At 40.6% G+C, this 13038-nt stretch overlaps 1 protein-coding gene across 3 annotated transcripts in view; it reads right to left on the bottom strand.

Moving 5' to 3' along the window:
- Nucleotides 1-13038, bottom strand: part of SEMA3D (semaphorin 3D) — a 144902-nt gene that overhangs the window by 85966 nt on the left and 45898 nt on the right. For all 3 annotated transcript variants that reach the window (XM_051640420.1, XM_051640400.1, XM_051640410.1), the window contains one exon: nt 12728-12918. In XM_051640420.1, coding sequence (XP_051496380.1) covers nt 12728-12842 — 115 coding nt within the window. In that variant the 5' untranslated portion in view covers nt 12843-12918. The remainder of the gene's footprint in view (nt 1-12727; nt 12919-13038) is intronic.

The raw sequence follows: 13038 nt of genomic DNA on the forward strand, positions 1-13038 counted from the left end.
TCCCTTTTTTCCCTTCACCTCTTACAGATTCTCAACCTGGCTGCCAGTCTCATGTGTAATGAGTAAATAATCTGAGTTATTTGACTGAAATATACTTTCTTCCACTTCAGTGTTATTTCAAATTCTCTGCAAAGTATCCCAGTCCCTGCAAAGTATCCCAGTGGTGAGGGGATATTGGTCTCTAATAACATAAGACTTTTCCCACATATCTAGCAGAGTAAAATTTTAGGCCAGTCAGAGGACTGATTTCTTCCTGACCATATAGATGAGGAACTGTCAACTGAACTAAAAACCATGCTCTACCCTTGTCTTTTAGAAGTATCTTCTGGTGACCTAAGTGTCAAACAACTGAGAAAAATAAAAATATTTTTTAAAAAAGCAAAAAAAAAAAAAAGCTATTCTGAAAACCCACATCACTAGATCTATTGTAGCCATTAGCCTGTTAATTTACTGACTCTGGAAAAAGGCAGCTCTAGATGAATACTGTTACTCCCACTTTCTCTAATTACAATTTCAATTTTTGGATGCCTTGGAGTAACTCAAAATAACTTAATCCATGCTCTGGTTAACCATTTCCCAAGCTCTTGTTCCTCCCAATCAGCCAATCAAATACACAACAAGCAATAGTGCAATGATAGGCTTCAGGTGGAAATAATGGCCAAATCCTCTTTGACTGATTTATTCAAAAGAGCTGAGTGAAACACACAGATTGTGAGTTAGTTTTACTGCTTCAACTAGCCTGCCATCTCATCTCATAAACCTTCCAGCTCCCTTTAGGTGCATAATTATACGACCTGCAATCAGAATCTTATGAAGGACATAGCCAAGAGAAATGAAGTATGGAATTTAGTCCACACTCTGAGGGACAGGCAACACAAGCAAAATGCACTGACAATAGGTTGTGCCTAGAAGACATTTCACATCAACCACACCTCAGGGATCTGGGACTTGCATTAACTTGCATGAATGAACACACTCCACTTTGTAGCAGTGGATTAATGCTCTCCTCCTTCAATGGAGATGTGTATTGCACTTTGCAAGTATACTCAGGTGTTAAAAATGCAACGTGGTGATAATATTTAGCACTTTAAGGCACATAGCTCTTCCTTTGTCCAAGTATGGTTCACAAAATTATATGCAGTGTTATCCCTCCCTTCAAAACAAATTACTGTTATTACATTGCACTTGTCTCCAAAATAGTACCAACCCTCTGTTCAGATTTTACTTACTTCAGAATGACGCAAAAATGGCTAGAGTATCTTCAAGCACCTGTACCTGCATCTTCAGAGAAACTTCTGAGAACATGATGTTCTCTGGAGATGCACAGAGAACCCTGAGGACAGTCAGAGGAGGTCTTTGCTACATTTTATGGCCCGTGTATCTGTAAGCTGATAAAAACCCAGCAGTTTCTGTTGTTTCTTCTGCCCATACTATCTGATAGCAGTTGTACAGAACATGACACATTTTAAAATCCTTTCTCAGTTTCTGCTCTATTGCTGAAATTCCAGCCTTAGGAACGCAGATAAGTGGACTTTGTTTCACACTTAGAACAAAGGATCATTTTCTTGTGGATTTCAGTGCTAAGGATTTAAACCTGCAAGGAGTTTTCTCAAGTAAATCCAAGGTATAATTTGCTACAGAAACCTGGATTTGGCTCAGTAGCTGTCTGACACTACTGGCAGGTACTGACAGATCACTTTGTGAGTCTGACTCACTTAATGCAGACCTGTTTTCTCAGACTCTGCATCTAACAGCTGGACTTACTCCATTAAGCCTACAGCTGTTATATATGAAAATTATTGGGTTTTAAATGGTATTAATAATGCTTTCACTTTAACACTTTTCTCTCCAGGTTCAAATGTATTTGGTAGCTTCCTAATGTGGCAAACAGTTCTTCTTCTTCCCCACATACGTTTAAACAAAATGCCTTTCAGTCAGCAAAGGCCTTCTGCTGATTATACCCAGCTAACGGACCAAAAACAGGTCTGTTGCTCAAGGCCAACTGAAAGCAAAACAACAGGTGTGATACAAGGCAGGAAGGATGGGGAAGAAGTTAGGTGCTGCCCCTACTAGTTACTGCCCTAACTTGGGGCTCCTGGGTGCTAACTGGCTCTGGACAGTGACACTGACTGGACAGGGGGATCACTGGGGTACAAAAGGTGGCGAGTTCAGCAGGTGAAAAGGGTGGCCTACTCAGATGCTTCTTGTGTGGGACACCCTCCTGCTGTTCCTCGGACTTGTCCTGATACGGAGCCTGGGGACTCTACCTGCCTGCCTGCCCTGGGGATCAAGCCTGAGCCTTAACGGTGAGCGTGCCCGGATTCTGACCCCTGTGTGCTGGGGTTCTGATCCCTGGAGCACTGGGTCCTACCTGCAGCCATCGGGGTCAGGGCCGGAGCCACCCTCTCTCCCCTTTTTGTTGCCGGTTGCTGGGGAAACCAAACCGCTGCTGCTGCTGCCGAGCTGCGAGGGGCTGCCCCCCCAAAACCACGGACTTCGGGACCCTGCCGTAGTTGCCAGTCAAGAAGAGGAGCTGCTGCTGCCTGTTGGGAGGGCCACACGCTATCGCTGCCGCCTCTGCCGCTAGAGAAGAAGCCGTCTTGCTACGGGAGGGTAACAACTCCGTACAAGCCACCTTCCTCTTCCCATTCTTGCACACACAGTGCGACCTCTTTAAGGAGGACTTTGTTGGGCTTGCTCTTCTCCCTCCCTCTCCTTTGATCCACAACCCTCTCTCGGAGAGAACATCTGAAGAGCATAGTACTTTTTGCATTACCTCCCTAAAGGACACATCACTTCCCTGATCTATACCTGGTAGCCATTTGCCATTTTTATATTTTCCCTAAACCTTTTTTAACCCTTAATAAACCAGTTAATTCATAAAATAAACATTGGTTTCAGTAGCAATTTGTGAGGGTGGCGAGGGTGGTATTCTAACCTCCAGCCTAAAATACAGTCCTGCAGTGGCCGTTCCTCTGCGCAGGGCAAGCACCACGTGAGCCCTCGGTCTCATTCAATAAGCCCTCAACATTGCAGGGGAAAGTTTTGGAAACATCCTGACAGCCGGTAGCCTCTAGCCTCTGTTGGCATCGGTTCACAACATCTAATGACTGTAATCTTTGTAACAAAGTAGACAACACTTTCATGCTAAGAGACAAAGACCTTGAACTCCAGTGGCATTAACAACTCAGTTGTAATAACAGCATCAGACAGCATGGGCCTGAAAAACACCTTATTATTGATACTAACAGGCTTAGGAGAGCTTTAGAGGAGCAACTGCAGAACGTGAGCTGACAGTGAAAAGGACAGTTAGTACCAAACAGATTCACTTGCTCATTTACTTCACTAGTGTCTCTCATTTCAAGATTTAAAAGAGCATTTAGCAGACAGAAAAGTCCAGATGTGTTGCTGATCATCACTATTATTGAAAACTATTTTCAGTTTCCATACTAGTGCACTCATATATAACATACCAGTTATAAGCAATGTCTGCGAGCTACAGTTTTTTTTATGGAAACATTCCATAGCTTCACGTCCCACCCTTCCCCACCCTCTGTGTGCTACACAGACAGACACACACCCTGCTTGCACTTGCAATGAGACTTGGAGCCAGACCCTCAGTTTAACCACTGGGACCTGAAATAATTTTATCAGCTGAGGATCTAGCCCTGAGTGTATAGCAAGAGGCTGTGGGGGCCATTCTTTTCTCCGACTCCCAAGCATTGGACCAGAGCCCACACAAGCTGTATGGTCAGGCTGTAAAGCTAAATACAATACAGAGATAAATCCTAACTACTAATAGCAGATGTTCTAGCCAAAGGGGCTGACAAGAGCTGGAGCTGGTGCAAGGGAAAGGGTGGGTCCATGCATCAGGGAGCAGATGAGGGGGAAAGAAGTGGAAATGTGTGTTTGGGGAGAAGGGAGCAAGGGAGGGAGATGACCTCCTTCCAAAAGCAGCATGGCTCAGCTTCCATGAAACCACTATCTGAGAGAGTCCAGAAGATCTCTGAAGTGCTGATGATCCTTCCATGCGGTTCCCACAGTGCCCCTGAGGGCAAGGCAATTTCCACATAAGTGGCTTTGAAAAGCTCTTCTGGTTTCTCAACTCAACCAAGACAGGTCCAGATAGATGAGGAGGCAGAGAAGATAAATTAAAGAGGTGAAACCAGGCCTGGGAAACAATAACCAGCTCACCAGTGTGACCTGCTACCCAGGGAGCAAAGGCAGCATTTGGCAGGGCTGAAGGGGGTGGGTGGGAGGAGTGCCTGCACAGGAAAGGAGGCGAAGGGCAGGGACCTCTGTGAGCAGATTTACCTGTCAGCGGAACAGACATTTCCTCTGTTGGCAGCAAACCTGCTTTATGAGGTTCCTGCTTGCTCTCCCCACACGTAACTGCTTGTTCCTGTCCCCGCAGGGGGGTTCCCTTTCTGACATGGGCCAGATGATGATTTTTTTCCCATGCTCTGAATGAGGAACGAGAACTTTTATAATGACAGTGAAGGCATTAATAATTTAGCTGTTTCTACCATCATGACTGCTGGTTGAGTTCAAAAAGCAAAATTAATAGCCCTGCACTTCATTGCTACAGAAGTGCTGGACAGAGATGCAATTGCTATAGGTAAGGACTGTTTAAGTCAGTCATTATCAGCGGTAGCTGCACAGGATGGAAGTTCTCTAAGAAAATATGGTTGATGTGGAGAATTACTGTTTTTGTGAAACTTGAAAGATTTTTCTCCTTAAATTATTTTTCAAGTTTTCCAGATTTATTTTATTTTATTAAAAAGCATACAACTGTAGAAAGGTAACTCAACTGGCTATTTTAAAGGTAAGTTTTCAAAATAGTTTTGCACTGGCAGCAGCAAAGTAGTACTTCCAACAATGAAAATAAAACCAATTCACATTATAATATCTTAGACTAGCATAATGTTCTCCCGTGACAAATTGAAATATAATTATCCGTTATACTTTCTGACATTGACATGAGTTAAGTACTTATGAAGCCATTAAAACTAGAGGTCATTGAATATCTGCCTTAATTCCCTTCTCTGTTAGTTGTTGGTGTTGGAATTCTGCCTAGCAACCTCTGTCAGATCGAGAGTCCCACACGCAGATGTGCAGGTGGACCCAATATCTGCCTTGCAGACTTAGGCAACGTTGTGATAGGACTGTACTAAATAAAAATTCCAGGGCAAGCGATATCAGAGGCATGTATCTGCACAAGGTAGCCATGTACATGATCATATTACTCCTGTCAATCATTAATTTACAGGCATAAGCTATTATTTAATATTGGAGGTTCAAGGAGTTTCTGTTTTTTATTATTAACATTTATATTTTTTTTTACCCATTTTGGGGCACCAATGGTTGTCATACAGACTGCTGTTGTGTTACTTGTTTAGTGATAAATATTTTTCAAAGAAATCCAGGGTGCATGGATGATGCAGAGGGAGTTGTAGAGTTGTCCCAAAGATGCCAGATAAGTTAAACATAAAAATAACCTCTTAGCTGTCAAAGTCAAAAGTACAACACAGCATATTTCTCTGGGACAGCCAGCATTTGGGTCACAAAGGAGAATGCCCATTTTCTTGAGCTAGTGGAGAAAAAAGGTAATTTTGCCCCTCCAACCCTTGTCAAAATGCCTCTGTTAACCACAGTTAGCCAGTCCCTCTGACTTCTCCGATAGTGTTCTCGCATGATAAAGGAAATTTTTTTTCTGTCTCTTTCTGCTATCTCTTTGCGTATTTGTCTCCAAATGTTCTGACTACAACCCAGAACTCCTCTGCACCCCTCAGCCCTTCTTTGAGGAACTCATTTATAAATGGAACAGCAGAAATGGGGAGGAAGGAAAGGGAAAAAGGATGTGACTTCAGGACCTGCACTACAACCACAGATGTCCATTGCTAGACACACACTGACGTCAAGTGGATCATGGCCTCAAATCAGTGCATAGAAAGAGGACAAGGTTAGGATCATTGAAACGGCTCTGAATTGGGTTTCCTTTACAATTGTCTTTAGTAGAAGTGCAATTGGACAAATATTTTTGAAAGTACTCTCTTCAAAGCTGATGCCACTGATCATGTGTCTTCCTCACATTCTTCTTCTAGGGAAGCAGTTTTCAGTGTTGTCTCATCCTCCTTTTTACAAGGGACCAATCATTCTTCCCATAGTCTTATTATTCTGTTGTTTTTTTTTCTCTCATCTTCTGAGATTTAATCAAGTGAACATTCAGCAGAGTAGTTTGGTATTTTGGGAACACAATTCAGTTTTTATCCAATTGAGGCCCTTTTGTGATCATGAAAAAAAGAAAACTGTTGTGAGCTACAGGCTGTTTACACTGTTAAGAGGTTGATACGGGTCAGTTCTCTAAGGTTATTCTTAGTTCAACTGCTATGTAAACTGTTGATGTCACTGACTGGAGGCTGCTCTCCAGGACATTATATATATGATAATTATAAGACAGAAAATGCAACATATAGTTGGATCTGACCTTCAGGTTCACTAATTTAAAAAAGGAAAAAAATGTCTGTAAGAAGCTTGCTATTTTTCCTGTTACTCAAACATAATAAACCCCCTAAAGTTTATACTTAGTCTACAGCATATGCAAGAGTCATTCCTCACATGAACAGCATTGCCCATCCATCTTCAACCTAGGGTACATCTTAAGTCTCAATGTTCACTGTCTCCAAGAAGCAGTTTTGAGGCAAAACAGGCAAAATCTTTTTCATAACTAGACAAGCATCTGAAACAAGGATCTTAGCTCTCACAAAAAGATTTTAAGTTACTTGACAAAGGAATCTGAGATAGATTTTTTCAGAGAAATCACATATCATCAGAAATGAATTAAACAAGTACTTGCTCACTCAGCACATTTTCCTTGATCTTCATGGGCATTCAGACTCACAGCTGCTGGTATTACCACAAAAGCATGTTTTTACTGATTTTTCTTCCTCTTCCTGTACAGCAAGCACAGCTGCAGAAATGCAAACTCATTTCTAGGCTTTTTTGCACATCCCCAGTTTACCACATTCCAACCATTCATAGTTGTGCAACACCTGCATCATGGTACAGGGATTTCCACAATGTCACATACATGTGGTAATTGTGGCTCATAGAGCTATACTTCTGTAACTGTGTTTCACATGGTTAATTAAATGATGGATGACATGGAAATAAGACAGATGTATTGTAACAGAACAAGCTAACTGCTCTGATGCAACGGTTAAGCACAAATTTAAAGAAAAAAAAAATAGAAAACAGGATGCTTAACATTGCAAAGTAACATGTTCAAAGGATCATTTTTAGAACATTATGGAAATACACTAATCCAGTCGAATTTTCAAAAGAATTCGTGGCACCAAAATGTTATCCTCTGTTTGCTTTCTCACCATGTTATACAAAGGGATCACTCTTAGGAGGAAGAAAATCATGTATGCAAAACACTTCAGGAAACTAAACAATTTCTAGACATGGGTAATTTCCATGTGGAGTTGATGATTTAGCATTGTCATCCTTCAACAGAGGAAAAAGTAATTGCACGTCTTTAGTTTACTTACTTAAGATTAGAAAAACATGAAGAAGTAGAAGTTCAAACCTGCTTGGATTTACTTCAGTGGCAAAACTTAATGGGAGTGAGAACTCATCTTAATCCATCCAACATGAAGAAGAAAAAAAAAAATAAGCTGAGAATAATGTTCTTGTTTATTAGATTTAAATAGCTGCCACAGTTGTTTTTAGCAGTGTTAAGTAAATTCTGTTTTAAAAGCCAAAGGTTGCCTTCAGTCTTGCTTTTTCCTGTGCCACTCAGCAGGATCCTGGTCTTCTGACCATTCAAATCAGCACTGGTCACAGCAAGCATGGATTGCATTTGGGGCACACCCACATTCCCTTGTGGGCTTGATATATGTTTGTGGATATTAATATGTATATGTCACTGCTGACAATGTCCAAACCTGTGCTGGGGCACAGCACCAGCTAAGAAAGCAGGGCACACACTTCTGTATATAAATATATTCTTTGAGTGCAGAGACTACTTCTAAGATACCCATGGAGAGTAACAAAGTAAAGCAAATAAATAAGCTTAAATTTGAAGTTTAGACTGCATTTCTAGTGGAAAAAAATTAGGAGGGCTGCAAATTGAAAGAGGCTGGAAAAATTTGTTGTTTGTTTGTTTGTTTTTTCCTCTAGAAGGTAATCAACTCCTGGTCTAGTTATTCTCTGTCTGTCCCTGTAAAGTAAAAATTAGAAGCACACACAAATGTCTGTATAAAAGCACCTGCCAATAAACTGGCAAAGACTACTGCTCAAAAGACAGAGAGAAATAAGACTGTCTACTCATTGTGAATTAAACACATACATTTCTATGTATGAATCATGTCGCAGGCCCTTCCCTTCTTCAATAACAGAACTGATGCTGTCCTGTAAATTACATTATTGAATGAGACTGGTATATGAATTTGCTGTATAGGTGGGAATGAGGATGTTAAATGAGGTAGCAGACAAAAGGATTTTCTGCTTAGGGAAGCTGAATGTCACTTCTGTCCTTGCAGAGTTCTGCAGTTTGGGTTGAGGTCATGGGGTATTTCCAGCTGTATGAGAAAGAATGAAAAATAGACACTGTTGCTCTAAGACTGAACATAGTGTTATACAATGACTATTAAAATATGGAACATTGCTCTAAAATCAGGGCCTAGTTTTCTAAAGATGGTGATCTTCTATTAGAAGACTGTTTGCCAGTTAACATAATAATAAAGCCACCTAATAATCTTGTAAAAGTTATCCACGCAATAGATTAATTAAAATCTATGTCATGAGAGGAGTTTAGAAGCATCATGATAGCAGTTATGATTTCTGGTTTATTAGACATGTACCAATATATAAAAGCTAAAGTCTAAGTGAAGAAGATAAAAATAAATTTTGAAGAATGATTCAATTAATGAATCAGGGAAAATATGGGAATGCAGGATGAGGTATGTAATTAAAGGTCATAGCATATTATATTAACATAGGTGAAGTATACATGACTTTGCCTCTCCATTAAAAGGTATTTTAATTTACTTGTGTGTGTTTATAGTATGATTTTTCAGAATGCACTTTTAGATTTGGAGCAACCAGTGAAGGAAATCCATCATATGGCACCATGTTGATACCCACATCATCTGCCCTTGTGGCCAAGAAGGCCAATGGCATCCTGGGGTGTATTAGAAGGGGTGTGGTTAGTAGATCGAGAGAGGTCCTCCTCCCCCTCTGCTCTGCCCTGGTGAGGTCACATCTGGAGTATTGTGTCCAGTTCTGGGCCTCTCAGTTCAAGAAGGACAGGAAGCTGCTTGGAAGAGTCCAGCACAGAGCCACAAAGATGATTAAGAGTGGAACATCTTCCCTGTGAGGAAAGGCTAAAGGAGCTGGGTCTCTTTAGCTTGGACGAGACTGAAAGGCAACCTCATTAGGTAAAGGTCCAGTGTCAGGAGGATGGAGCCAGGCTCTTGTCAGTGATATCTAATGGTAGGACAAGGGACAATGGGTGCAAACTGGAATACATGAGGTTCCATGTAAACATAAAAAAAATCTGTGAGGGTGACAGACTGGAACAGGCTGCCCAGAGAGGTTGTGGAGTCTTCTTCTCCAAAGGCATTCAAAACCCACCTGGACACATTCCTGTGTGAACTACTCTTGGGGATCTGGCTGTGGCAGGAGGGTTGGACTAAAGGATCCTTGGAGGTTCCTTCCAACCCTAACATTCTGTGATTCTGAGATTCTGTGATTCATTGCAATATCTTTAACTTAACATCTCCAGCACAGATTTCCAGCCCTTAAGCTATATCACAGAAGATGAAAACAAACTGTAACTGCTGTCTGAACACAGGGACTTGTGATGAACTATGGTTTACAGAAGCAGTCTTGCACTTATAGACACTTCTTTGAGCTAACCCAATCTGCTCTTGCTCTCTCTTCCCCTATCCACCACTGACTTCTTCTTTCTTTTTCTTTCTTTCTTTCTTCTTTCTTTCTTTCTTTCTTTCTTTCTTTCTTTCTTTCTTTCTTTCTTTCTTTCTTTCTTTCTTTCTTTCTTTCTTTCTTTCTTTCTTTCTTTCTTTCTTTCTTTCTTTCTTTCTTTCTTTCTTTCTTTCTTTCTTTCTTTCTTTCTTTCTTTCTTTCTTTCTTTCTTTCTTTCCCTCTTCCCTCTTCCCTCTTCCCTCTTCTTCTGTCTCTTCTCTTGGCCCCTGCACTTCCTCACCCTAAGCATTCATCACTTGGGCTCTGTCTTCTCCTTACTGACAGGGCACAGAAAGAAGCAGTTTCATAGCTCTCAGATGAGGTGTGCTGGGCTGCAACTGTGAGATAAAGTAACTGCAGGGGAAAGTCCTGCTCACTTCCAGCTCTCTTTGCTGAGGAAATTTTCAGCCATTCTGGAAGATGGAGCTATGCCATCCCCTAAACACACTGCACTTGGAATGGGATTAGACCTTCCTGTGAAAGACAACATCCTTAGCAGCCAAATGAACTCACGTGTGACCAGGTTTTCGGAGCTGCCTGATGTGGCCAATTTTGGTCAGTTTTCCATAAGGAAGGAAAATGGCCCTGTATTATGTTCCACATGATATTTCAAGTCTTAATTCCAAAGAATGGAGATGCCAGGACTTGTCAATGGCATGACTGTAACAATTTTATGAGACTTGGCAAGAAAGTTCATTTCTCCTACCTCTTATTCTCAGAAACTTTGGAGTTATCTTGGCTGGAATACTTGGCAGGGATAGTGGGGTATGGGAAAGGTAAGATTAATTCTGACAACTGTATTAAGCAGCCAGGACATCTGCCATGCCATTATCAGCATCAAAAATATGATATAATTATGACAAGCTCTACCTGCACCATTTACAGTGAAAAAATGTGAAAACAAATCAATAACTTTTTTCTTGTTCCCTGTGGAAAAATAAAAATACTCCCCTCCCTCCCAAAATTAAAAGGCAATAGGAGGCACAATAAAGTCTAATAATTCTCTTTCCTTTGGCTTTTCAGTTCCATCACAGTTTTCCAAATCAAGATTTATGTGCCATTTTGTATCTGTTGTTTTGTTGTTTTTTTTTTCCCCCTGCAGGGATATAGGTGGATAAGTTTGGATAGGAAGCTCTATCCCTCAAGCCAAACTGAAAGGTTTATAAAGTTGCTAATAAAAGTTTGGGTCAGGGCCTAAATATCAATCATCTGCTCATTGTCTTTTTAAACGAGCTCAGGCATTTTCCCAACCACTCCCAGCAGGTCTCTGCCACTATTTTAAACTAAGATTTCTTTGATTTTTTTTCTTTTTTTGCCTGTGTTGACCTCAATAATTTTTCTCTGTCCCCCTCCTTACCTGCCAAATGCATCCATCAGGATTTTGCTAAAGGCTATCTGCTTTTGAAGTCAAGAGGAATTCACTAATCACGAGTGTCAAATCCACAATAAATGCCATCACCATATGGTATATGCTGCTATTGGGAATTATCTCAAAAGAGCTAGCTGTGAAAAGTATGGCTGTATGTCAGGGGGTTTTATTGCTATTGATCATAACTCATGTCAGGTCTTTCAGTTTCTGTATTCATTGGCTTAAGTGAGTGCAACCGTTTCCCGAATTTATAAAAATGTTGTCAAGATCCCTCGGTCTCTTTTCCTCTGTCTCTCTCACACAAACACATTCAAACTTACATACACAGAGGAATAGCATGCCCAGTGGCACACAAATCTAGCAAAAGAGAAGCTTGTAAATAAACAGTATGTCACCGTGCTTACTCAATAAATTCCCGTGTGTGTTAAACTCCTGATAAACACATCATAACCACTGATGAAGGCTTTACAGCCTCCTGTCCCATCACACCATCCTGAGTGTAAATCTGCAATGCATAGAAGTCTTATGTTTGAAAAACTGAGAGGAGAATCGGCTCCCTTAAGGGCAGGGTGCTGACATAACTGATACTGTCTTCTTTAGCTAAAGCAAATGCTCTCCAGTTAGTTATTTTTCTAACTTATGTGTCCCTGTACCTTGTAAAAACCATAGAAGTGTGCTGTACATTCAAAGCAACAAGAAATCTACCTGATATAAAAAACTTGGCCATTAGTACATAATACATTTGGGTTTAAACCCCTCAGCTTGTAACACTCTGAACAAGGAGTATATAAAAGGCTAAGTAAGTCCTCAGAAAAACATGCTTTTGTGATCCAAAGAGGTAAGAAGAAAGAAAGCACAGTTTCGCATACCAATTGAGTGACAGAGAAAAAAAATGGTTGCAGAAACAAAATGTCAGTGCCATTTGAAACACTTCAGGCAGTTGTCTGACTTTCCCTGATGCTCTTGAAAGGTGTGAGTGTACTCCATGCCCCATGCCATCCCCAACAGCCACATGGGAATGTCTCCAACAGGCCTTATAGTGTTTCAAGTAGCACTAGAAGTCTATGTTTAGACAATGACTCCCCCATAATTATTTATCTTATATTAATATCCTCTTGAGGAAAAAAAAATGAAATAACAGTTCAAAAACCCAGTTATATTTCAGTAACATGTACCCCTCCTCTGAAAAAGGAGACTATAATACTCTTCCTAGGCAGAATTTATCCATCTTTAAGGCTTCTATCGTGTTTCTGGGAACTGTAGGGACAACTGCATTTCATTTTCCAGATTAATAGTACAAATGAAGTGCTGGCAATATCACATCAAAACAAAAGTGGCAGAATCAGAAAAAACTACTGAAAAGTTTACCTTTATAGGAAAGCTTAAGTCGTGGGATATTTTGTTTTGACGTTCCGGTGACTGGAAGGAACAGCATCACTAAAGATAACAGGCTGCAGGCATGTGGTACTTGGGAAGCTCTCATTCTGCTTTCTTCTTCTGTTTCTTCTTTTGCACTATGGTGAAATATCTCCCCTCTTTTCAAACAATCCAAATTTCATCTGGAAGAAAAAAGAAAACATCTGTAGATTTTTTGCATTATTGTATAAATAATAATTCTGAAAGCAGGCCAGATCAATCTTTAAAGAGTAGCTCATTTAACACATTTGTTACTGAAGTGT

This window comes from Apus apus, chromosome 1, assembly GCF_020740795.1.
Source record: "Apus apus isolate bApuApu2 chromosome 1, bApuApu2.pri.cur, whole genome shotgun sequence".
Classification (NCBI taxonomy): domain Eukaryota; kingdom Metazoa; phylum Chordata; class Aves; order Apodiformes; family Apodidae; genus Apus; species Apus apus.